At 37.2% G+C, this 26,390-nt stretch overlaps 3 protein-coding genes across 3 annotated transcripts; 1 reads left to right on the top strand and 2 right to left on the bottom strand.

Annotated features, from left to right (window-relative positions):
• Window positions 1–1,756: 1,756 nt before the first annotated feature.
• LOC116018947 (PHD finger protein ALFIN-LIKE 2-like) lies at window positions 1,757–4,794 on the bottom strand. Its single transcript, XM_031259002.1, has 5 exons — window positions 4,634–4,794; window positions 4,501–4,533; window positions 4,168–4,390; window positions 2,351–2,471; window positions 1,757–2,271 (listed from the first exon to the last, which is right to left on the bottom strand). The coding sequence occupies exons 1-5, from the start codon at window positions 4,725–4,727 to the stop codon at window positions 1,990–1,992; spliced, it is 753 nt and encodes a 250-aa protein (XP_031114862.1). The 5' UTR covers window positions 4,728–4,794; the 3' UTR covers window positions 1,757–1,989.
• A 4,990-nt stretch (window positions 4,795–9,784) lies between these two features.
• On the bottom strand, window positions 9,785–10,960 carry LOC116019641. Its single transcript, XM_031259916.1, has one exon. The coding sequence runs from the start codon at window positions 10,958–10,960 to the stop codon at window positions 9,785–9,787; it is 1,176 nt and encodes a 391-aa protein (XP_031115776.1).
• Window positions 10,961–21,125: 10,165 nt separating this feature from the next.
• On the top strand, window positions 21,126–24,708 carry LOC116021030 (CTD nuclear envelope phosphatase 1 homolog). The gene is made up of 6 exons (XM_031261626.1): window positions 21,126–21,592; window positions 22,893–23,021; window positions 23,126–23,246; window positions 23,328–23,409; window positions 24,040–24,193; window positions 24,297–24,708. Exons 1-6 carry the CDS (start codon window positions 21,254–21,256, stop codon window positions 24,429–24,431), a joined length of 960 nt encoding a protein of 319 aa, XP_031117486.1. The 5' UTR covers window positions 21,126–21,253; the 3' UTR covers window positions 24,432–24,708.
• Window positions 24,709–26,390: the final 1,682 nt, after the last annotated feature.

Here is a 26,390-nt window from a genome sequence, read left to right on the forward strand (position 1 = left end):
ATTAGCGGATTGTGTTAGCGAGTTTGACTAGCGGATTGTATCAACGATTTGTAAAATGATGTCTAGTAAAATTAGTTGTTTAGGTTTAACGGTTAACATTTAAAATGACCTATAAGGACATTACAATAATATAATTAAAAAATATAAATAATATAATACAGGACTTAAGACTTCATCTGTGACATTGGGAAACAGAACGGTTTTGCCGAGAAGTGATTTGGGAAAATAACTGATGAGTTTAATTGCTTTTTTTTTTTCTTTAAGTAGCTAGATCAAAAATAAATATTAGACAATCTAAAAATTGAGGCCACATGCTCTTGGACATTTTGCACAACCTAAAATCCTGCCCTGTTTAGGGGTAGGGATGGCAATTTCAATCTGCCCCATGGATATCCACCCGAATCCACCCCGCATGGGTCGGGTTTTTTTGGGTGATAGTGGGTGGTGGATCGGAGGTGGATCTTAAAAACGTAAACCCGCGGTGGATCGGGTTGGATTCGGGTTCTATGTACAAAACCCGCCTAGAACCCCACCCGACCCACCATGTGTGTCAGTGTGTGTATGTATATATATAATAGTAAAATAAGTACTAGTATGTAGTTTCTTATAAAAATTTCTATAACTTTTTATAACTTTTCACTATTTTTATATTTAAACTACTAAGTTTATTTTTAAAAATTAACAATTTAGTTATTATATTTGGATATTTTTATTATTTTTTGTTTTAGTAGAACTAATGAATTTTTTTTATCTTATTATGTGTAAGTAATTTAAATATTAATATTAATTTTTTTCATAAGATGATAAGTGGTGGGTACCCGTAGTGGGCATCCGCATCCGGTGAGGTGGGGGTGGGTTTAGAAAAAGTCTACCCGATGCGGGTTGGAGGTGGGGGTGGGTGGAGAAAATATAAGGTGGGTCGGGTGATGGATGTAGCCCTCCCCGACCCACACCCGACACATTGCCATCCCTATTTAGGGGTTGTTTGGCTCACGAAATGTTATATTATCTTGGAATGTTAGATTCATGTGTTTGGTTAAAATTAAAGTATGTAGTTGTCCCATCTAAATGCCTATTAGGGATTGTTTGGTTAACGAAATGTTAGATTACCATGAGAATGTTAGATTCTTGTGTTTGGTTAAAATTAAAGTATGTAATATAAACTTTATTTATAACTTAACATGATGTTTTCTCAAAAAAAAAATAACTTAACATGATGTAATAAAAAATAAAATAAAAAATATAATTTCAAAAATAATTAAATATAATAATATAATAAGCTAACATAAAATATATATTTTTTATAATAATTAGAATTAAAATTGACAAAATTAGTAGGTATCCATGGTAATCTTAGATATAATCTAAGAATTGTGTTATACGGATGTTGCATTTTTTAGGGAATGTTATATTCCCAAAGAAAAAAAAAGAGCAAGATAACATGAATCAAAGATGAGAATATAAGCTTTAAAATGTCTTGATTATGTTGAATCAATCACCTTCTTAGTATATTTAAATTCCTGACATTTAAAAGCGTTGTTTAGAACTTTATTCATTTGTCTAGACGCCTTTAGTATTTTTTAAATTCCAACGTTTAAAGCAGCACAATTAGAGTACTCCATCACTTCAATCTCACTACTGCCACTCTAAGTCTCTAACTGCTCTAATCTGTCTGCTCTTCTAAACAGAACCTTAGCTTTTAGTCTCTTTGAATTACTTGTGGAAAAATCAAAAAATTATTCCAAAATGGACAGCATTAAAACACTAATATGAAACCTGTATTTTTCTCAAATTGTGAAACATTTTCAAAACTATACCCCAACTAAAAGAACAGAGAATTCTAAGTTGATTCTGTGTAATAGAAAGGAATCAATTAAAGATTGAAGTTAAAAGGACCTCTAACAACTGCAGTATTTTGTTTCCGAAACTCGCTAACATGATAGTATATATTTGCTAAAGCTGGCTGTATCCTTACCCCCACACTACTGCTTAACCCTTAACCTTTTTGTGGGCCTTGTGGCTGCAATATGGGCACTTGTATGTCTTGATAGACTGTGCCTTTGCCGGTGTTATTTTAACACACTTGCCATGGAACCACCTCTCGCATATATCACAGGCAATCCAGAACTCACTCTCGTTGTAATTTCCTCCACAGCTCCCGCAAATAGTATTACTTTCATCATCTTCGTCTTCGCCTTCATCTTCATCCTCGTTTTCATCTTCTTCATAGTTCTCGTGCATCCTTGGATTTCCTAGGACTTGATTGTCTTTCTGCATGCAAAAAGTGACAATAATGCTCAGAATTAAGTTCTTGTTCAGAAGGGTACCTTTCCATTTGTCATGGATTTACCTTTGCATTTGTCATGGATTTATTACCAACATTGACGATTGGTCTTTCCCTTGAGGGCTTTCTTTCCGATGCAATTTCATAGATTGTAGGCAGTTCATTTATCATGGAAAACAAACGGTTCCTGTTGATTAAGCAAACAGTTAGCATAGGGGTTGCAACTTAAAACAAAGGCATATTGGATCAGAAATGACAATCATAAAACTCAAAACAATTTCTGAAAGTGAATGCTTTGACAATGAGACAAGGGACAATGATAGAGCCACACTTATTAATGAAAACGGAACATCTTGCTTGCAGAAATTTAAAGAAAAAATGCTTTCATTGCGTCAGGCATTTTTACATCACATAACTTTTCAGTTGTGAACCTCAATGACCAAGAAAAAGAGGAGTTTAAGAGTATGACATTCATAGGGAGTTACATATGGTTCCAGAAGGAGTAATAAGGTGAGGAACAGCAAAATTTTGCATGTTCTTCCGGGGCAACATACAGGTCAAGAAAAGGATGGATAGCAGATGCTAAATGATCCAAGATTTATTATAAATAATAAAAGTAAATCCTGCAAAATGAATATGAGTGCATTGATATTTATGAATATGTTAAAACTGGATGATTTTACAAAATGGTTAGAGACTAACTATGAAAACATCCAATTCTCTTAACGGAGTTTGCAGATACTAATTATCCTTCCAATAAGCATCACAAAGTTATTGAAAATTCACCAGAAATAACCCAATATGGGGAACCAGACTTGTCATACAATCTTCTTGTACAATTGGTTTTCTGTTACACTAGTGAGATTTTAAAAACACCACTTATTGCGATAACATACATTCAAAACTTAACCCACTAGAAATTTGGTAATTAAAATTTTCATCTAGCAGAAGAAAACATTTGCAGTTAATCCTCTCAAATTACAACTTTATGCAACACAGCAACACCTATATACTTTTGAATAAAATACTCCATGGTAAACTATATGAACATTTTCAGGACATAAAAGGATTCAATTTGGGAATCCAGAAGTCAAATATTTAGAAAAGCAATCTTTCAATGGAGGGAGAAAATTGAATATTTTTAGAGAAATCACCCAACCATCTTTAAGGGAGCTAATTGGTAGCTTATAAACACAAGTGAAAAAGAGAGGTGATGACGACCAAACATATAGAAAGAGGTACTACTAAAGTGCATCTCCAGGAAAGAAAATAATTTGTTGAAAAACAAAAGCCTTAAGTTTCCATCTGCATCCACACCATTTAGATTAGATTTGTGATGCTCATGCACAAATCTCTCAGGTAATACCAAATCTAAAATATCCAAAATATTTTCATCATGTTATTTCCAGCATCTCATGCAAAATGCTGTTTCAAACAATGAAAGTGTCCATCCTTAATGTCACATTCACTTGATCAAAGTATGGGTTTAGAACTCATTCTACAAATATTCTACTGAGATTATTGATACAATTTGAAATAGCTCCATAATTTTAAACATACCAATTTGCAGTCTAAAATCCTCCCCCCAATTGGAATTAAACCCTAGAAAATTTCAAGTGTTTTACTAAGCTTAACAGCAGGGCTATAATACCTAAGAATGAAGTAGTGAATTGAACTCAATTTGGTAAATAAGGAGAACTTCCCAATTCCACTTACTTGACTCTCCTCTCCTTAACTCTATGTCTCTATCAGTAGGGTAACTTATATTCTAAGACTGAAAATTAGTGCTATGGAATTTAAGTGATGAATGTGCTCTCATTACAACTTCAGGATGAAAACGGTATTGGTAAGAAAATCACACAACTAAATTCCACAGAATGTACCTTTCGTTTCGATTAAGCTGAGCACCGAAGTAGAAAGCCACGGCGAGCAGCCAAGAATCAGTGTGCATAGCCACCAACGACAGCCAATCTCTCTTCTCCATCCCGTCCCTCGCAAAATTGATGCCTAGCACCGGTTCCGGGATCTCCGGCGGAACATCCTCCGCCGGCAATGTGACTTCCCACCTCTCGTCCGGATGACCGTACAGGCACAAATTATCTTTATCTGCAAAATTCAAGCCGCACACCGCAAACAAAAAAAAAATCAAGAAAATTCTGCTCGCACATGCAAACAAACACAAATATTCCACAAACCGAAAGCAACGACTACACAACCTGGATCGCACTGCGAGAAAAAGTCGTCGACATCTGAGAATTTACAGAACAGAGGCGAATTTAGATACAGGAACAATAACACAAATATATAGATATAGTAAAAGGAAAACGCAGTTGAGAGGCGGTGGTTTACCGCGAGTGAGGGCGTAGAGAACGGCGGAGCGGCGAGCGGCGAAGTTTTTGAAGATGTCTTCGACGGAGCGGGGGTTTGGGGGGAAAGAAGCCATGTTGATCGCCTCTCTAGTCTCTACTGTACGGAAGATGTGAGGGCTAGGATCGTAAATAAGTGGAGAAATAGCGCCGATAATTTAATGCGCTTTGCGCCCGTCCTAGACTCCTAGATGTGGACTAGGGTTAGCTTATTTACCAACTCTCTCTCTTCAAATACTCAAATTATTATAATTAAATATTTAATTAATTTTTTTTATTAGTATTACTTGACTCTGTTACAATGTTGTATCATTCATATATATACTTTTTCAACAATATTATATCACAAAGAGTCAATATCTAATTGTGACTCGAATCCAGTATCCCGTTGCGACTCGAACCCATGACCTCCTATTTAATATATATTGTACTTATAATAAAATAGAGTTCCAAAAAAAAAAAATCATTCTCATCGGTTGGGGGATTAATGGTTGTGAATTCTTTTAAAATTATTGAGAATTTTAATTTAGATTTTAATGAAGTAATACTTCACTCCTTAATTTTTTTAAACTAATTATTCTTTTATTTTCTTTTTTACAAATAAAATTAAAATATCAAACTACATTAAGTGATAAGTAATTGTTCATTAAATTATTATTACATGTTCATTAAGAGCAACACCAATAAATGTGTGTGTACACACACACATATGTTGGTTATTTTCAAGTCAAAAAAGATAGAATAAGATTTTTTTTAAAAATACTCAATAATTAAAAAAAATTGTCAATAGATTCCCTCACGGTTTTTTTTTCTTAGACAAACATTGCGAAAAAATCAAAATTAAACTAACCCCACCTGGCCACTCCCCTCCCATACGCACTCCCTCACATAAACAAAAAGCTTTTCAAAAACTCATATTTTTTTTTGTAGAAGAGGGAGGAGGATATCCTAAATCATTAGCTGATCCTCACAATGTTGTTGTTCCCAAAAAGCCCCAACTCATCTTCACGCAGGTGCTTTTGTAGATGTCAGTAGCTTCATTTAAGAAAAGAAACTCTCCGTCTTGTTTTAGAGCATGGGAAGCCATCAAGTCAGTCACCCTGTTTTGGTCTCTTGGCACATGCTCAAACCGAATCTCCCACTGCCAGTTGATGGCATCTCTACACAGCTCAACAAGGTTGCACCCCGCACCCACATACTCCACGCCACTATTAATTAAACGAATGACTTTGGCGCTATCTGATTCGATGATGACTTTTCAATAGCCAAGGTGCCAAGCTTGCTTCACACCATCATAAATGCCCCACAGTTCCGCCTCCAAAGGTCCACTCATGCCAATACGATGGGAGAAGGCTCCTAGGAAGTTGGCATTCTCATCTCTTAGCACACCCCCACACGCAGTATATTTGTGCTTTGCGCTAGAGGAACCATCATTGTAAGATCTCCTGATAAATAACGATGTTATCAGTAATCTGTCGGTCTAGAACGAAACTACTCTTGGTAGGGCCAATGAGCTCCTGAATACACTTCTTAAGCCTATTTGGCAATACCTTATGACCAACTTATAAGCAATATTGCAGAGGCTAATGGGTCTCATTTGCGTGATTTTGTCTGGATTCTGGATCTTAGGAATGAGAACTAAGTTCGTATCGTTAAGCCTTTCCGGGAGAATCTCACAAGTGAAGAAATCATTAATCACTTTAAAAATACTATCTCCCACAATGTTTCAAGAGTTCTGATAAAACATGGCGTGTAACCCATCCGGGCCTGGTGCTTTGAGAGGAGCCATGTCCATAAGGGCATCCTTCACTTCTTCCTTAGTGACCCTCCTGTTCAACGCAATCCATTGACTATCTTTCAATCTCGGAAGTACATGTACTGATTAGCACATAACCTTTTTTTTTTACAAGAAAAACCCACATCCACTACCTGAAAATGTGCCTCGGACAAAATCTATTCATGTCTAATAGACTTCAAACCACACATGTGAAATAAATTGCACCAAAAAGATCGTATGTGACAGATTCAACTAAGAGGGCAATTTATATCATGGATTAGGGTTCATATAGCATTATGGCGCAAATTTTACTATGGACCGCGGTCCACAATGCATGGTGGTTTATGCATCAAAACGATGTCAGAATAATGAAAAGAAACGGCAGAAACGACTTCGTTCCGCACCGTTGACTTTGTGTGTATAACATATTCAATTTCATTTTATATACATTGCAGTTCCTTTTTTTAACACAACTACAGTTCCTTTTCGATATAACTACAGTTTCATTCGACATTATACACTCAAATATGTGAAACTGTTATTCAGCTTCCTTTCAACACAACTACAGTTTTTTTTATAATACATTGCAATTTCCTTTCAACACAACTACAGTTTCTTTTATAATACATTGCAGTTTCCTTTCAACACAACTACAGTATCAATTCGATATAATTACAGTTGAGAAAATTTAGATGAACAAGTGGAGGCGGTATTGACTGATATTGACTCTTGTGCTTTAACAAGTTGAGAAAGTTTAAATGAACAAATACTACAATGTAATAGAGTCAGTAGTACTAAAAAAAATGTAGCATACTATTGTCATTTCTTTTTTAATAATTATTGATCTCTATTAGTAAAAGAGAAATAAATTAATAATTTCAATAAAAAAATAAATTAGATATGGATTATATTATCGTATTGTTTTTGGATTAATTAACTTATCATTTTTTAGATTAATATTAAAAACTGCCAAAAAAATCAATAATATAATGAAACATATTTAAATTCAACCTAATAGCAACGAATTAAAAATAATTTTAAATACCAAATACATCAAATCAATTTCTCTCTAAGGGATTCGGCTTTATTAGAAAGTACATGTACTGATTATTTGTGCATAACCCACCCCAACCCCCTACCCCTTTTTTGGGTGACCAAAGAAACCTCGCAAATTGTACTGTGGACCATGGTCATGACTGATACTGCAGTTGATGTTGAACGGATATTACAATTTGTGTTGAAAAGATACTACAGTTGTGTTGAAAGGAAACTGCATTGTGCGGAACAGAGGCCGTTCATCCGTTCAACACAACTGCAGTATCAGTTTAACACAACTGCAGTATCAGTTTGACACAATTACAGTTCTAGACGGATGAAACGGCCTCTGTTCCGCACAACTGCAGTTTCCTTTCAACACAACTGCAGTATCCGTTCAACACAACTACAGTATCCATTCAACACAACTACAGTATCAACCATGACCCATGATCTGCAATGCATTGTGGACCATGGTACACAATATAACTACTGAAGAAACCCATGCCCACTATCAGAAGATGTGCCTTAGGAAACCTCTATTCATGTCTAATAGACCTCAAGTTAGACATTAAATAAATTGCACCAAAAGGATTGTATTTGACCAACTCAACCAACAAATTATATCATGGATTAGGGTTCACATAGAATTATAGACTTTAGATCGAAATGACGAGGTACAGAATTCATACTCATAAGGTACAGATTTTCACAACAGAAACACAAAAATTCATAACATAAGACATAATTACTAATTTGTCTTAGGTACAGAATTCATATTGTTAAGGTACAAAATTTCATAAAACAAAACACAAAAACTCAAAATATAAGACAAATATATATACATATATATACGCTAGAATTTAAAATGCACTGTGAACCCTGGTCCATAGCATAATATAAGGATTGAACCAAGAGAATGTTGGCAATATAATAAATACTCCCTCCGTCCCATTTTATCTGTCCTACTTTCCTTTTTAGTCTGTCCCAAAATATTGTCTACTTTCCAAAATTGAACATCATTATTATTCTGTTTTTCCAACTTTACCCTTAGAAGTTCTACAATATCTAAGGTATTTATAATTTGCTAATTTTTTAAAGCAATAATATTCTACAAAGTTTTTAATTTTCTTTTTGAGTAACACTTGTGCGAGACCGTCTCACGGGTTTCAATCAGTGAGACGGGTCGAATAATTGATTAATGGGTCGAATTTTTTATTGATTAATCAAAGATTCGACACGTCTCACAAATTAAGACCCATGAGACGGTCTCACACAAGTTTTTTTTTTCTTGCAACGAGGGAAAGCAAACACATACGGAGTACTTTAATTTATTGACATAAATTTTCATTCTCGATTAATTAAAATTATGTACTCCGTATATTAATAACCACATTTGAATCTGATGCAATTTGAAATTGTAGCTTATTTGTTCATCTAACATTATTCTTACTTCCACAGTCATCACCCATACACTACAATAGCCATTCATTTAACATTATTCCTATTTCCACAGTTATCACCCATACACTGCAATCATTTGTCATAAACAATACAGAGTAGCATAAAGATAAAAGCACACTCCAAAATGCAAATGCTATAACTAAGGCATTAATGGAGAAAGCTTCCATTTTAAAAACAAAGTTAAAACTGCCATAGGAAAAATAGCAAAAACTATACTGAAACTTGTACTGTAACTGCAAACTATAGTGTTTAACTGCTTCACATAAATTCTTAGGACCTCTGAGCAGAACCTGGACAAATTATGCACAAATTACAGATTAAATAGACTTTTAATCTTCATACATAGTGTTTGAACACAAAGTAGTCTTCATTAGAATGTAAAGAAAAGATGAACATAGTACATTTTCCACCAATTACACAATACATAAGCATTTAAATAAAGCATTGCACCCTTACATAGATCACATGGATCAATTTATACAAAATGAGCAAAATAAAATACTCTAATCATCAGTGTCTCCTGCCATACACGACAAAATACATTACTAAAAGCGATAGTGCTAGATACAAATGTTCACCAAAAATACAATTACAAGTACACTTCATGCCGAGCAACTTCATTTTCAGTACTTTACTGCTGGAGACTTGAAATTGCTTCAACTAAGACTTCTGGATCACATGATATAGTGGTAGGTAATAAGCCTTCTCGTGCTAACCTTTGCTTATTTATGTGTGGCAGTTTATAATTGTTCCCTCCATACTTTTTCATAACTTCAACCATACATAGTTGCAATGTTAGAAAAATATTACTCAGACTTTCTACTGAGATCTCATTAAAAGCTTTATGAGTAGCAGCAACTAGTTCATCCACATTGCGGGGAGCTTCTTGATGTTGTAAAGATTGAAGAGCTCTAAAAAACCGAGATCCAATACATTCATGTCCGGACTATTTGGAGGCTGACAGATTAAGTAAATATCAAAGCCATCTTTCTTTGCAGCCTCCAAAAATTCAACATCATTCATACTAATATGTGGCCTTGCATTATCTTGTTGAATATATATAGTCTTGGAACTACTTAGTGGCCATTTTGCTCGTATTGCAGGCAATACATAATCAATCAACCATTTTCTTGCCACTTCTTTATTTACAGATTCAATGGGCTTAGTTTCTAAGGTTCCAGCTTCCCGGTTCTTACTTCTACGCTTAGCTGGTTCTTTATAAACAAATGGAAACATCCCAATTTTCCCATCAAACATTTCATTTCTTTCTAAATCAAACCGAGGGCGAGCAACAGCACAAAGAAACATAACTTTTGTTATAAACTTTTTACTTTTACAAGTACGATATGGTTCATCTTCCTCAGGCAGGAGGTAATATTTTTGAGAAGTTCTTGAGAGGAAAAACCATTTTTCATCTATATGAACGCGGTCATACATATCTATGAAACTTGGATTATTATGAGACGAACTTGAATCAATCATAGATATGCAGAACTGTAATCTTACCTTCCGGTTTTCCTTTGTTAGCATAGGCTTGATAGCATTTGAGTGGGATTTCAAAGATCCTTCTTTAACTCTACGGTGAAGGCTTGTTTTTGACATGCTTAGTGCACTAGCCATACGGTGAAGGCTTGTTTTTGACATGCTTAGTGCACTAGCCATAGAACGAATTGTTGTCCGGCGATTCAAGAGTGCACTAGCCATAGAACGAATTGTTGTCCGGCGATTCAAGGGGATTCTAGCAACATCTTCGGGATTAATTGCAATCCTTTTCCTTCCAACATTACATGACAAGTTTAAAGAAATATCAACTGGAACACCGTTTGCAACACAAGCAATCCCTTTTTTCCATATTCGACTAACAGTTCTTGTAGAAACAGAGTACACATTTGCAACATCTTTAATTGAACCATATTTCACTTTTCCATTCACACTGTGTTTTAGCAAAGTTTCAAAAATAACACTTCTCTTATCCTTTGAACATCCCGTGCTTAAGTGAACATCATTAGAACTCTCTTCCGGTATAAACTCCATTAGCAGACAAGAACTTTTTTTTTTTACTGTAATACAGAAAACCTCTCTATTGTGAAGTACTCTGAGAAAGAAATCAAAAAATGCTTCCTACAAACACACTATATATACGGAGTACTAAAAATTCTATTGACCATAAGGTAAACAAAATAGAGTATTTTAATCTTTANGCTTAGTGCACTAGCCATAGAACGAATTGTTGTCCGGCGATTCAAGGGGATTCTAGCAACATCTTCGGGATTAATTGCAATCCTTTTCCTTCCAACATTACATGACAAGTTTAAAGAAATATCAACTGGAACACCGTTTGCAACACAAGCAATCCCTTTTTTCCATATTCGACTAACAGTTCTTGTAGAAACAGAGTACACATTTGCAACATCTTTAATTGAACCATATTTCACTTTTCCATTCACACTGTGTTTTAGCAAAGTTTCAAAAATAACACTTCTCTTATCCTTTGAACATCCCGTGCTTAAGTGAACATCATTAGAACTCTCTTCCGGTATAAACTCCATTAGCAGACAAGAACTTTTTTTTTTTACTGTAATACAGAAAACCTCTCTATTGTGAAGTACTCTGAGAAAGAAATCAAAAAATGCTTCCTACAAACACACTATATATACGGAGTACTAAAAATTCTATTGACCATAAGGTAAACAAAATAGAGTATTTTAATCATTCTATTGACCATAAGGTAAACAAAATAGAGTATTTTAATCTTTAAATGTCATATAAGGTAAACAAAATAGAGTATTTTAATCTTTAAATGTCATATCAAAAATTGGCGATAGAGTATTTTAATCTTTAAATGTCATATCAAAAATTGGCGGAAAATTTTGCCGCTAATTTTTCACAATTTTAGTGATCCTACAGCATATATCCCGCTAATTTTTCACAATTTTAGTGATCCTACAGCATATATCGACATAAACTACAGAGTAATTTTTCTCTGAGAAGTTCATGGTATAAAAAAGAGTGTTTTGTATAACTATTAAAATTGAGATAATTGAGTATAAAAAAGTGAAAAAGAGAGAGAGGGATTCAAAATTACAAATTTTTTTTTGGTAATATGTATTTCAATTTGTAGAATTTGAGATTCAACAAAAACAAAAAAACAAAAAAAAAAACCTAGATTGAAGGAGAACTAAGAATAAATTTTCAAAAGTTTTAATCTTAAAGTCACTATTTGTAGAAAAACTCCATAGATTGAGTGTAGAACACTAACCTTGGTATCAATTCCTCAAATTTTTTGAAAGATTGCAGAACCCATGCTCCAATTTCATCAAAACTCCATACTTGTGTGCTGAAATCTCTACAAAATTAGGTGATGCATATCTTCAATATCTTCCCATATCAGTATGGCGATGTAGATCACAAAGGTTTCATGGAAGAAATAATTTTAGAATTCTTATCGGAGAAAAAAATTGGAACCAGAGAAGTATTCCGTAAGAATGAAAGATAAAGAGAGAGAAGAAGTGTATGGTGTGTTCTAGAATTCTAGTGGGTTATTGCATGTGAGAAAATAGAGGGGTAAAATTAGAAGACAAAATTTGAGTACTTGGCTACCTTAAAATTCGTGCAAAAAGAAAAGAAGACAGGGATTGCGGGACTGAGGGAGTAACTCTTTTTTGCCATTATTAAGAATGACTTGAAATATTATAACCTACTCAAATTAACATACATAAAAATGTGAACAAATTGAAAAATACTTCATAAAATGATTTGAATATAAAGAGATATAAACCATTTAAAGTATAAACGGATGCGTTACCAATTCAAATAAGAAGCTTTTTAATACCAAAAGTGTATGTTATCATTACTTGAATTATACGTTTTCCAATAATACGATTATCAAATGTTCATTTTTTGTACTTTTTGTGATTATAGACAGAAACTACACATTTTTGTTTTAAAATTTGTAAACTTTATATACTCAATCGCAAATTCATCAACCTCAACGAAACACACAAACTATGTATTACTCGAGGGTATGCACTAGGTTAATCCCTCTCTTGTATAATGCAGCTCGCAAATCATACATAAAAAGATAATCGCACTATAAATTAAATATCTTATGTGATGAGTGTGAGAAAAAGAGTGTTAACAAGAAATAACACATTTTTACTCTTTATAAGAGTGACTTGAAATTTAACTTACTCAAATTAATATACATGAAAAATGTGAACAAATTGAAAAATAAGACCATCAAATGATTTGAATATAAAGTGATATAAAGTTATAAACCATCTAAATTATAAACGGATGCGTTACCGATTTTCAAATAAGAAAATTTATTTTTAATTATTTTTTTTGGTGAGATTGACCCGTCGAGGACGGGAGATACAAAAGTTACCAAACTCTTAAGGAACTAGCTCCGGCGGCATCCGCAACAAGGAGTACCTCAATACTAGCAGGAGGTGGGTCCAAAAAGACGGTACCCCACTCCCCTAATTGGCCTATGTTCGCAAGGTGGTCCGCATATTTATTTCCCTCTCTGAGGATGTGTTGGAGTGTCCGTTGTTCGAAACTGTCCAAAAGAAACTGGCAATCCTTGATGAGTGTCGAGTAGTACCCGTGGTCATCTAGATCGCCATTCAGAAGAGCAACAACCGATTCGGAGTCCATTTCTAAAACCACTTTCCTAATACCCTTAGTTTTTGCCAGCCGTAGACCCTCCCTTAGGCCCCACAGCTCAGCGGCAAAACTATTAGTAAACCCAATTTTTGTGATGAACCCATACAACCAATTCCCAAAATGGTCATGCGCCAAACCACCTGCGCTGGCTAGGCCTGTACCTTTCTTGTATGCGCCATCTGTGTTAATTTTGACCCAACCCTGATTCGGTCGAGTCCAGAAAATCCATCGCGTCTTCTCCATCCGCTCGGGCTTCCGCTGATGACCATAATTAAAAGTATCACGGGCTGTGAATTCCGCGCGCCGAATGATCTCTTGCGGCGAGGGATTGACGTGATCAAAGATCCTTCTGTTGTGAGCTTTCCATAATTCCCAGCATGTGTAGCTGAAAATTAGACTCCAGGGAACACCATTCAACATATCTGTCGATGAGCAATTGAACTTTAGCCACTGCATGAACGGCGAGGCGGCTCCGAGTGTGAAGGACGTCGGGGTGTGGGTCTTCCTCCAGCAGGTTCGTGCAACGTCACAATGCATTAGGATGTGGTCGATGCTTTCGCAAAACTCTCCGCATGCCGTGCACCCATCCTCGTCCGTAAGTTGCCTCCTAGCTCTAACCGCATTGGTGAGCAGTTTGTTCTTCGCTGCCAACCAAAGAAACATGCGGCACCTTTCGGCAGTTTTCACTTTCCATACCCAGTCCACTTCATCTGAGCTATCTCCTCCTGCAATGTACCTGTAAGCCTCATGCACAGAAAACATACCTCCAGGGGATGTCGGCCAGTAGAGAGCATCTGGTACAAGGTCATCAAGTGGAATCGGAATGGATCTGATCTTGTTGACTTCTTCGCGCGGGAGGATAGCCTGCAACCTATCAAAGTCCCATGAACGATTAGGAAGGATGAAATGACTTACCTTAGCGAAAGCAAGCTCGTCGGGTATTGACACGCTGTCGAGGAGCCCAAGAGGTTTGTCACCAACCCACCAATCCGACCAAAAGTTGAGAGAATCCCCGGTTCCCACCCTCCAGGCTGCACCTAGTTCGATGGTAGACCGACCTCGTAGGATGCTCCTCCAGCCCCAGGATGATTGGAGGGGGGTTGGCGCCGTGAAAAAATTTCCCGCTTTTACATATTTTTCTTTCATGATACGGACCCAAAGTTTGTCATCGCAAGTGTTCATTTGCCATGCAAGTTTGGCCAATAGGGCTTCGTTAAAGTCCACACACCGTCTGAGTCCTAAGCCTCCTGCGCTCTTAGGTCTACAAACCTCATTCCACCCAACCAGATGGATTTTGTTGCTAGTTTCAGAGTCACCCCAGAGAAAATCCCTACACACTTTGTCAATGGCATTGCAGACCCCCACGGGGAGTTTAAAAACCTGCATGGAGTAGACCGGCAGGGTTGCCAGCACAGATTGTACGAGAACCCTGCGCCCCGCAAGGCTGAGAGCCTCCGCCTTCCAATTGGCTAGTTTCCTTTTCATACCTTCAAGGATATCGCCAAAAGTCTGCTTGGTGACACGCCTCTGAAGGATCGGGATGCCAAGGTAGTTTCCCAAGTTATCTGAAACTGGAATTCCCATCGTCCTCTTTAAGTCCCTTTTCGTACCTGCATTAGTGTTAGGACTGCAGAAAATACAAGATTTGTTCACATTAATGGTCAAACCTGATCTTCTTGAAAAATCTTCCAGACAGTCCATAATGATCCGGCCCTGGGCTTGAGAGGCTTCTGCAAAAAGCATCAGATCATCTGCAAAAAATAAGTGGGAGACACCAGTCCCACCTCTCGAATCTACCACGGGTTTCCAATTGCTGCTATTCACTTCAGCCTGGATCGCCCATGAGAGTTTTTCCATGACCAGAATGAAGAGATAAGGGGCCAGGGGATCGCCCTGCCGGAGACCACGACCGGGGTGGAAAGGGGCTAGTTTCTCTCCGTTCCATAGTAGAGAAATAGAACTTTCCCTTAAAGAAAACATGACAAGCTTGATAATTTGAGGAGGGAAGTCAAAGTCCTCAAGAGTTGACTCCAGAAAATCCCAGCTGATACTGTCATACGCTTTGTGTAAATCAATTTTGATGGCCATATTGCCCTTCTTCCCTTTCTTGTGACGCATGGAGTGGATGATTTCCTGTGTGAGGATGATGTTATCCATTGTAGACCTACCCGGGAGGAAGCTATTTTGGAAAGGACCAATGAGTTTCTTCATAACAGGCCGCATCTTGTTCACGATCACCTTGGTGATGATTTTAAAGGAGACGTTGAGCAGAGTGATAGGCCTAAAATCAGCCGCTGATTTGAGGTTTTGCTTTTTAGGAATGAGAGTAATGAAGGCTTCGAGAAGTCCAAGCAGAACCCTTCCCGTTGTAAGAGCCTCATTGACCAAGGATGTGATCCGAACTTTGACCCCTTCCCAGAAGGTTTGGTAGAAAACCGCTTGAATCCCGTCAGGGCCAGGACTCCCGAATTTTTTCATTCCCATCACCGCTGTCTTTACTTCCTCCGTGCCAACAGACCGGAAGAGAGCCACCTTTTGAGCGTGGCTGATTTTGGGGCCCTCATAGATGACATCAGTGATGCCATGTTCCGGATCCCTCCTGTCAAACAAATCAATGAAGAAGTTAGAAAGATGATCTGAGATTACCTTGAGATCGGAATTCCACTCGCCATCTATTTTGAGCATCCTGATTCTAGCCCGGTTGCGTCTAATGAGGGTTGACTTATGGTAAAAAGACGTATTCCTATCTCCGTCTTGAATCCACTGCCTTCTTGATTTTTGAAACCAAAGAATTTCTTCTTCCTGTAGGACTTGATTCAACTCAGAGATTAACTTATTCTCCAGAACCTGTAAACCTCTTGACGAAGGGAAGTAGACAGATTCTTGAATGCCCTTGATCCTAGCTTGTAGATTGGACTTCCTTTTGAAAATGTTCCCAAAGACTTTTTGATTCCACTCTTTACTCTGTGTTGTTACCTCTGCGATCGTACCAACGAAATCCAAATTTGAGTCATTCCAGACATTATTCCAAAGTACTTTGTAATCATCGCGCCTCAGCCAGGCTCCTTCAAAATGAAAGGGCCTATTCTCTTTACGGGGGGGTCTCCCAGCCACCCCAAGAAACTTAATCGGGTGATGGTCTGAGTGAGTTCGAGGGAGAATAGCTGCTTTAGCCTCCGGGAAGGTAGTTTGGGCGTCAAGGTTCCAGAACACACGATCTAACTTTTTACGAAGCACCGTACGTCCACCTTCTTGTCTAAACCAGGAGTATCTAACCCCCATGGTACCCATGTCTAGAAGCCCACAAGCATTAAACCCATCCACAAAAGTTGCACACCGACTCATGTTAACTGCAGAACTACCCCATTGTTCGGTATCATCAATGATATCATTAAAGTCCCCCATTATAATCCAGGGACCCCCGTTATTATTGGCGTAATTTCTGCAACCACTCCAGAACATCTCCTTAGCCAAAACATTAGGTCTCACGTAGGCAAACGAAACTCTAGTGGTTGTCGTCCCTAACCCTCTCACGATTCCATGAATAGCTTGAGAAGTGTGCCTAATAATTGAAAAATCAAAGTTGCTAGTTCTCCAGAAAAGAGCAAGCCCCCCAGCAAAGCCCAGAGGATCTACCACAAAATGTTTATCAAACCCAAGCTTTTCAGCCATATTTCTAATTTTGCTGATATCTTTAGTTTTTGTTTCCAGGAAGCAAATAGCCCCCACCTCTTTATCTCGCATCATGAGCCTAGCGTGATTCACCGTTTTATGGTTCCCCACGCCTCTACAATTCCAACTAATACAAATCATTGGGAACCAGCGCGAGGCAAGGGAGCATTAAGACCGCCTCCCTTAAACGTCACCTGATTACTGGATTGAGTGGAACCCTTCGAGGACGAAGCCTCGTTACCACCTGGAGCACCATCCATGCTCATGTTTGCGCCAGCGGGGTTACCGAAGACAAAGAGCTGATCCGGAACAGGACCCCCCTCGGAGAGAAATCCCGCACGGCCAAGAGTAGTCGCTGGCGCCGGTGATGTCTGTTTTTTGCCCTTATTATTTCGACGCTGGTTCTTGGGTTTAGGAGCGCTCCTTGGTGCCGTTTCTTCCTCGAGCAAGACCGGAGCCTCCGGCAAAATTTCCAGATCCTGCAAATAAGAGAAAGTATTAGACACTGGAATGATATCAACTTGTTTTCCTTTACCTGTGAGATTGGTCGCAGTGTGCACTTGCTGTGCCGATTTCCCAGCGGAACGAACCGCTCTACTCGCACTCCCAGTTCCATTATCGGCTTGCGTGGCTTTGTGTTCATTAGATGTTCTTGTCGATTTAGCCTTGATCTCTCCGGTCGGTTTCCCTCTCGCCTTCTCAGGCCTCTTAGCCGGCCCTTTCGTTTTGCGATTGACAATCATCCATGCACCATGTTTGGCGATGGGAGGTGGTGGATGTGTTTCCTCCACGTGCATGTTATCTGTCCTATTCTCCTCTTGCAGAGAGTCTTGCACCACCTCTGTTTCTGAGATGTTCTTTGGGCATGATACAGACCTATGACCAACCTCTCCACAGTCAAAACAGATGACATGGAGGCCCTCAAACTCCACTCGACGAGGAACGTCGTCAACCATCACCACTGCCACAAGTGGTTTCGTCAGATCGATCTCTACCGCACCCCGCGCAAATTTTCCCCACTGAACTCCTGTCGTAGTCATATCAAGTTTCAGCGGCGTTCCTACCATGGCCAAGATCTCTTTAATCGCGTCTTCCCTGAAGTATTCGATCGGGAGACCCGGCACCCGAATCCAGACGACCATCCGTTCAACCTTCGCCGTGGAGGCGTCGAATTTTGGCTTCCACCTTTGAGCAACAACATACTGATCGAACAGTTTCCATGGACCATCCGCAAGTATGTGCATGCAATCAGACTGGAGTTGGCATCTCACAATGAACCATCCCGATCCGACATCGATGAAATCCACTTTACCTGACGGATTCCATAAGCGGAGCATACGCTGTTGAAACAGGGAAAAGGCCACCGGCTTCCCCAGATATTTCACCAGTAACGCGTTTCTCCATGGTTTAACAAGGTCTTCGCGAACTTTCTTGGAGAATCTCACCACCGGGATGCCATCATCTCTCTCGCAGGGTTCATCTTCAACGTCAGAATCAACAATGATTTCGTCTTCGAACCAGTTCGCTTCTTCAGGCAGAGCCGGATCCACCTCCTCAAGGGTGGGGCAGTCCGCCGCAACTTCTACAAAGGAGCGTTTGAGGTGTTTAAACCTTTTGACGTTCCTAGTACCGCCTTCCATACTCCCAGTCGGCCCTCTGTCGTTGCACGTCGGAGGCACCGTCTCGACTTCCATCGTCGAGGCCAGCCAGACGCGGGAAACTTACCAAAGTTAGCACAGAAACCCTAGAGCCGTTGAGAGCATTCGTTTTCAAGTTAATCTAATCTTATGCTGTGTGTATTCCTTATTTCAGAAAATTTATTTTTAATACCAAAATTGTATGTTATCATTAGTTGAATTATACGTTTTCTAATAATACTATTAACACATGTTCGGTCACATATTAGAAATGAATGCTATACTTTTTTATCTTAAAGTTGCTAAGCTTTACATCTCTTGACCTCAAAATCATCAACCCAACCAAACACACAACGTTATCACATGATTCAATAATACTATTATCAAATGTTCTTTTCCGTTATTTTTATGATTAGAGATCAATACTATACTTGTAACCTTAAAATTGTTAAACTTTATATCGCGCAATCACAAAAGCATTAGTTCGACCAAACACACACTATTATCACATGATTCAATAATATCATTACCAATATTCTTTTCCGTATTTTATGTGATTAAAGACAAATACTATAACATTTTTGGTGTTAAAATTACTAAATTTTATATCACTCAACCACAAAATCATTAACCCCACCAAAATCACAACCTTATCACACGACTCACATTTCGATTTTTCTTATAAAAACTTTTTTAAAAGTAGTAGCTAGGATTCTATCTTCTTCCTTGTTTGCCTATGACTTGCGTGGATGTGTTGGAGACTGAAGTTTTATGCTTATCTTTAAGTATGAGTCAGATTGTCAGAATGACGGCTCTAAGCCTATTAATAGAATAATAGTAACAAAAAAGCCTCCAAATATAGAAGATTTGTCACTTCGAATTGGCAGATTCTAACGCCACCAAGGGGGTGTTCGGTTGAATACAGAAAAGTTATAATGCGAATCAAAATTAGAATTTTAATAATTGGTAAAATCGAGTAAGTTTTAGAAAAAATGTTTATATGTGATTGGCATTTTTAAGAATAAAAATAAATTATAATTTTAAAACAAACTCAACCAAACAGCCCCTTAGGCCTTAGTCTTTTCTCGTTTGTCGCTTTTTGTCTTAAGAACATGCATAGTGTGATGAGTGTGGAATTGTGGATCTTGTCCACTCTCTACCGTTTAAGGCCAGTGGCATTTTCCCCCCTTTAATATATACACACACGCACCCCTCCACGGGTTAAAATGCGAAGAGTACTTTTCATGTGGTAAGTACGAATTCATCATTAAGTATACAAAATATACTATACAGTGCTCGAAAATGTATCAATGCATCACACAAAAAAAAATGCATCACACTTAATGATATATTTTCGAATACTTTGTAGTGCATTTATGCGTACCTATGATGAGTGATCGTACGGGAAGCACCGCATGGGAACCTAACCCTATATATACGCAAATATTATGATTATGTATTCACCATAATGATAGTTTTAGATGCACAACAAGATTTCAATTATATTTGATTAGAAGATGCACGGTAGGTGAAGTTTTTATAATTGGGAAAATTAAATTTGAAATTTTATAGTTATCAAACCAATTATATACATACATATGATTACAAGGAAAATTCGTAGTCACTATCTAGAAGTGTACAATCGGTAAACCATGTTTTGTGACTTTAGTCGACAAAGGACCACAATGAGGTCTTATTGAGAGTCAAACTTAAAATATTATGGTTATCGAGTCAATTATATTACCAATTTGGTTAGGGTCCTCCATAAATGCTAATATTTGTCGTACCAAGATGTGATATATGTTTACGATTCATTTTATGTAAGACGGTTTAATATTCAAGAATTAATGCAATATGGGGTCCTCTGAATAGTGAATACAATGATTTTGCTACTTTTAATCTTAAACTTTCAAATTGACTATATATGGTTCTTTGATTTTCAAATTGTTACCCTTTGTGGTCCAAATTAACTACTCATAGTCCTTCACCTTTCAAAATTTAACCCGCATCTGAATAATTAAAATTTGATAGTTGAAGGACTATGAGTCAATTTAAAAAGTCGAAGGACTATGAGTGGTCAATTTAAAAATTTAGAACTAAATACGGCAAAATTATTATACCCGGAGGACCCTATATGGTATTAACTCTTTTAAGTTTTTGTGTATTATTATTATGGGATGAATATAAATAAGATTAGTCCGTAGTTGTCTTACACTAGTTGTGGTTTATTATTGATTTGTAGAGCTGCAATTAATTTATTTCATTTCTGTCACGCCGGTGTACACGTCCACGGCGAAGCTCGAAGCCACTCCACGCTCACTCACTTCTAAGCGAGAGATTCCGGCCACTCATGGCGGACATGGCTCAGGCAGCCGCCGACGTTTACGCGCCGAGGAGTCCACAGCTGTGGGGCGCGCTGTTGAACTGGCTGTGTTTCTTCTTCCAGATCCTCGCTCAGATCGTCAGAGGCACGCCGTCGCTCACTCAGGTCCTCTCCTACCTCGGCTTCCGCAACTCCTCTTTCCTCTCCTCTCCGCCGCCGGAGTTCAAGCCGTTGGGGACGGTTGAGCTCTCCGACTTCCCGGAGCCTGACGAGGCGCCGCCTCCGCCGCCCTCCGTGGCCGTTCAGCCAATCGCCAAGGGGAGAGTCGCCGGTTGCGACGGCGAGAATCCTCTGCCGAGGCTCACGGTATGGTCCACTGCCGCAAATAGCGGCTTTTTATGCTTTGTTTTGAATTCCATTGACCGATTGATTGATATCTGCTCTGTCTCTTTGTCTGTGTGATCAGTAGCTTTAAACGCGATTGATTGGCTCTCATTCATCTGGATAAAAGAGAATAACCTAAAAGGATAAAATTCAGTTCATCAGCACTTTGGATTGGTTTGCACTTGAAGTTGAAGTTGCATTTTATTGGTTCCTATAGATGAAAATGAATTTGAGATGGTTTTGCATAAGAAGAAATTGGGGCAAATTGAGTGTTGCCTTACTTTGTTAGTTTGCTTAGACTCTTGCAGCTTAGAAGTTTAGTTTCAATTGGGCAGATAATAGATGAGGTTAACAGTTAATGTTTGTATGGATGCAAGGCAGGAATTAAATGCTAATAAATTATAAATGCTATGCCAAGATTCTAATTTTAAGGTCATGAAGATGGAAGTTTAAAGTTTTGATCTTCCATACATCTGAAGCTTAATAATTTTTTTACTTTGTTTCTAATTGAGTTGGGTTTTCTAACATTCTTTGTTCCTCTAGAGTTGCCTGCCATTTTTATTCTCTGAAACCTCAATTTCTTCATAGGAAAAGTCCGAAATTTTTTGAACCTTTTAGAAGAGAGAGGAAGGGTACATAGAGAAATTTGGCAATTTGGCAATTTGACAATCTTATGGGAAATGAATAGAAGTATATGCCAGCAATTGCTTTTCAGTTTCTAGTGTAATGTCATTTGAGATGAAAGATTGATAATGATAGGTTTGGTGAATTACTGTGCTCGGGGACATTGTTGCTGCTGTTAGATTAAAGATAACGGTTATTGATTACTATCAAGTGTTTTTTTGTGCATGAAGTTCAGATTTTTAAAGTGGAATTACTTCTTGCTGGATTGCCCATTTGCTTCACCTCCAGTTTAGCATTTTTAAATCGATTTAGGGATACATTGAATATTCTACCAAATTGGAAGCTTGCATAAAAAATGGCATTTTGAAGGTGCAGTCTGCAATATTTATGAGATATCCTTGTAGCAACGATTGGCATATTTTCATTGCATGCAAATTGGAGTTTTTGTGCAAGATGCGCTAAACTGATGAGTAAATAGTGTACTAACTCTGTGCAACTAATTTAAAATTTATTACTAAATAGGAGTTAATTTCAGTACTATAGATTGCATAGCATAATGATTCTCCAACAGTAAATATGTTTGCCACTTTGATAAAAGATTTTCTTTAAATGCTTACTTTCCACTATAGTTTTGTCTCAACTTGTCGAGTGCTAGCAGGTGGTTCTTGACTTGGATGAAACTTTAGTTTGTGCATATGAGACATCAACTTTGCCTTCTATAATAACTACTGAGGCTACTGAGGCCGGGTTGAACTGGTTTGAACTCGAGTGTGTATCTTCGGACAAGGTGAGAACTCAATATCTACATTCTACAATTACTTACAAGGCAAATTTTTGAAATGATTTTTTTTTCTTTTTTATTTTTTAAAATTTGTTTTTGTTGTTCTCAAGGAATGCGATGGCAAACCTAAGATCAACTATGTCACGGTGTTTGAACGTCCTGGACTCCATGAATTTCTGAAACAACTTGGCACATTTGCTGACCTTGTGTTATTTACTGCTGGACTTGAAGGTTTGTTCATCTCTTCATGGTTTTATTTTCTTTCCCCTGAACTGTGCCCTTTATTGATGTTTGGTTATTGTCTCCCTGTAGGCTATGCGAGGCCCCTTGTTGACAAGATAGATGTTGAAAATCGGTTTATTCGCAGACTTTACAGGCCTTCGACCACTAGCACGTAAGTATCACAGCTCTTTCGCCACACTGTATTCTCTAGGTTTTGATTTATCAGTTCTTTAATTTCAAACAGTATCTGCAGCCACCTCTTGTCTTGCACCCTTTTGGTTATCTGGAGGCTCGCATTTTATAAATTTACTTCAGGTTTTATCTTACTCTGTTAGCACATAAACTATCATAATAGGAATTAGAAATGAGAAAATACAATACAAGAATAACGTAAATGCCTAATATCTAGTCTCCTGTGCTTTGCTGTGAGGCTCTTTAACCTATGCTTGACCTCAACTTCATTTTCACGGGGCATCTACTTTCAATTTTTCATGTCGTTTTTACATTTGCATTTTTAAAAGGCCGTACTCCATAGTCTTCTGTGGCAATCATCATGAATTTTGTTTGTTTTTAGAAATTATGCATGTAAATATTACCATGGTCCTGTATTCCTGAAGCCCATTCTGTGATATTATTATTATTATTATTATTATTATTATTTTTGGATGACGAGGGAAACCCGCAGCCACTACACCTTGTAACCCTATTCTGTGATATTATTGAGATTCTATGCATGGAGAATTTCTTGTTAAAAACCGGGCTTTCACCTTACACCTATGGGGTGTGCTATATTATATCACAGGGAATATCGAGAGCACGTGAAGGATTTGTCTGGCATATCAAATGATTTATCCCGAATTGTTATTGTTGACAACAACCCCTTCAGTTTCTTATTGCAACCATTAAACGGGATTCCCTGCATTCCATTCTCTGCTGGACAGCCGCACGATGAGCAGGTCTAGTTCGCAAACTCAAAAACTCGCACCCTTCCTCAATCCTCTCTCTCGCTTTTTCCCACGTTGTTTGCTCGTGTCTAATAATGTTTTTCCGTTCTATCAGCTAATGGACGTGATACTTCCGCTCCTCAAGCATCTCTCTCAGCAGGAGGACGTGCGGCCGGTGCTCAACCAAAGGTTCCATATGCCGGAATGGTTTCAAAAGCATGGAATCCCAAGTTCTGGATTGACAACGTAGGATGAAGAAGATGTTATTGTTGTGATAATAAGTTACTTTTCTGAGAAAGGGAATTTTTGTATAGCATGATTTTGTCTGAATGAGTATGGCATAGACAAAGTGAAGTGAAGTGAAGTAGTGAAAAGAGGTTGTGTAGTCTCTCCCATTCAGACAATGGTGACAGCCTGTATAATTGGTGGATTCGAAGATTCTTGTATAACTCTGTTTATAGCTACCTTGTATTATTGGTGTTCGTTAATGTATGTACAATTGTTCTTATTATATTCCTTCTCCCAAATAATTAGGTTGTGGTTACTTTTATTTATTTATTTATTTATTTATTTATTTATTATTATTATTATTATTATTATTATTAATGTTTTTCATTATCTTTTTTTTAAAAAAAATAATTTTGAATTACTTTTTAAATTAAAGAGATTCAAAAGTAAATGTATTACTGAATTATTATTATTATTATTATTATTATTATTATTATTATTATTATTATTATTATTATTTTGGGTCTTTAACTCTTAATTTTTCGATGAGTTTTTATATTTTGGTAAAAGAAATGAAAAAAGAAAAAAGAAAAAAAAAAGAAAAAAGAAAAAAGAAAAAAGAGAAGCTAAATGAAGCTACATGAAACTAGTAACTAGATCCCTTAGATGTGTCAAAATTTGAGTGAATGCAAATTGTGGTTTTGTTACTTTTGTGAGACTATCTTTGAGTAATATTATCTTTAGAAAGATAATGTAAGATGGCGAGAATATAAGATTACATTGTTTGTTTAGTTGGAATTTTGAAAATGTAACATTAATGTTTAGTTGATATTATATTTTAGGTTATATTATATAAATAAATAAATAAATACACACACATGTTTGTATATTATTTTATATATGTATCAATACATGTTGTTGTTATTTGATAAAAATAGTTGATAAGTGTAAATTTTAAATATTAAAAAACGATGTAAGAATTCTTAGAAAATGGGCAATCACATTACCTCCAACATTACCTAGGTGGTAATAATAGATTATCTATGTAATTACCTAATTTGAACCAACAATGTTATATAACATTAGAGCATATTCCACTTTTAGTCCTCGACTAGTGTAGCATTGTCATATTTAGTCATATTCTTTTAATTTTGTCATATTACATCCTTGACTTTGAACAACTTTCACTTTTAGTCCTCAACTATTATGGCATTGTCACATTTAGTCTATTGTGACATTGTCACATTTAATCCTATTCTTTTAATTTTGACATATTGCGTCAATGACTTTCTAAGCCCACAGGACCCCTTAGCGATGTTAACGGGGCGGGGGTATACCCTCCATCCTAGCCCCCGACTTTCTCCCCCAATCCTCATCCCCATCGGTGATGGAAAAAATCTCCCCATCCCCATCCCTATCCCACGGGGATTATCGGGGAACGGGGAATCCCCGACGCTATTTTTAATTTATAAAAATAAAAAAATTTAACTTAAATACTTCTAAATATTTTACTACTAAATGAAAGAATGCAATATATATATATATATATGTGTGTGTGCGTGTGTGTGTGTGTTTACAAATTTAGAACTCTATGTTCACAAATTTGGAACTATATATTGATAATTTTAGATTTCAATATACAAAATTACATTACTCAATATTCACAATTTTGTTATATAGATTCAAAACTTGTGTTGTATTGTTGAACATGGACCTTCGGATCCCTGGCATAACAACTGTTATATTGTAAAACATAACCACTTTCTCAACCTAACCTACTGAAGCGCAAAGAGGAGTCAAGGAAACAGATGCCTCCACTAAGGCTCGAACCTACTCCCTCCCACATGGGAGTATACACCAGATGCCGCTTGACCACAAGGTCTTTAGCAAATCAACTTTCTAATTTCTATATTTTAAAAATGAATTTGTATGTCAAGGTGGACCATAATCCGCCCACGGTATAATGATTGTTAATTACCTG

Source organism: Ipomoea triloba, chromosome 5 (genome assembly GCF_003576645.1).
Source record: "Ipomoea triloba cultivar NCNSP0323 chromosome 5, ASM357664v1".
In the NCBI taxonomy this organism is placed as follows: Eukaryota; Viridiplantae; Streptophyta; class Magnoliopsida; order Solanales; family Convolvulaceae; genus Ipomoea; species Ipomoea triloba.

Coding starts and splice junctions, on each gene's coding strand:
- LOC116018947 (XM_031259002.1), bottom strand. CDS start 4,727: ATGGCTTCTTTCCCCCCAAACCCCCGCTCCGTCGAAGACATCTTCAAA. Junction 4,391..4,500: donor TTTCTCGCAGTGCGATCCAG/GTTGTGTAGTCG, acceptor TGAATTTTGCAG/ATAAAGATAATTTGTGCCTG. Junction 2,472..4,167: donor CAGCTTAATCGAAACGAAAG/GTACATTCTGTG, acceptor CTTAATCAACAG/GAACCGTTTGTTTTCCATGA.
- LOC116019641 (XM_031259916.1), bottom strand. CDS start 10,960: ATGGAGTTTATACCGGAAGAGAGTTCTAATGATGTTCACTTAAGCACG.
- LOC116021030 (XM_031261626.1), top strand. CDS start 21,254: ATGGCGGACATGGCTCAGGCAGCCGCCGACGTTTACGCGCCGAGGAGT. Junction 23,022..23,125: donor AGTGTGTATCTTCGGACAAG/GTGAGAACTCAA, acceptor GTTGTTCTCAAG/GAATGCGATGGCAAACCTAA. Junction 23,410..24,039: donor AGGCCTTCGACCACTAGCAC/GTAAGTATCACA, acceptor ATTATATCACAG/GGAATATCGAGAGCACGTGA.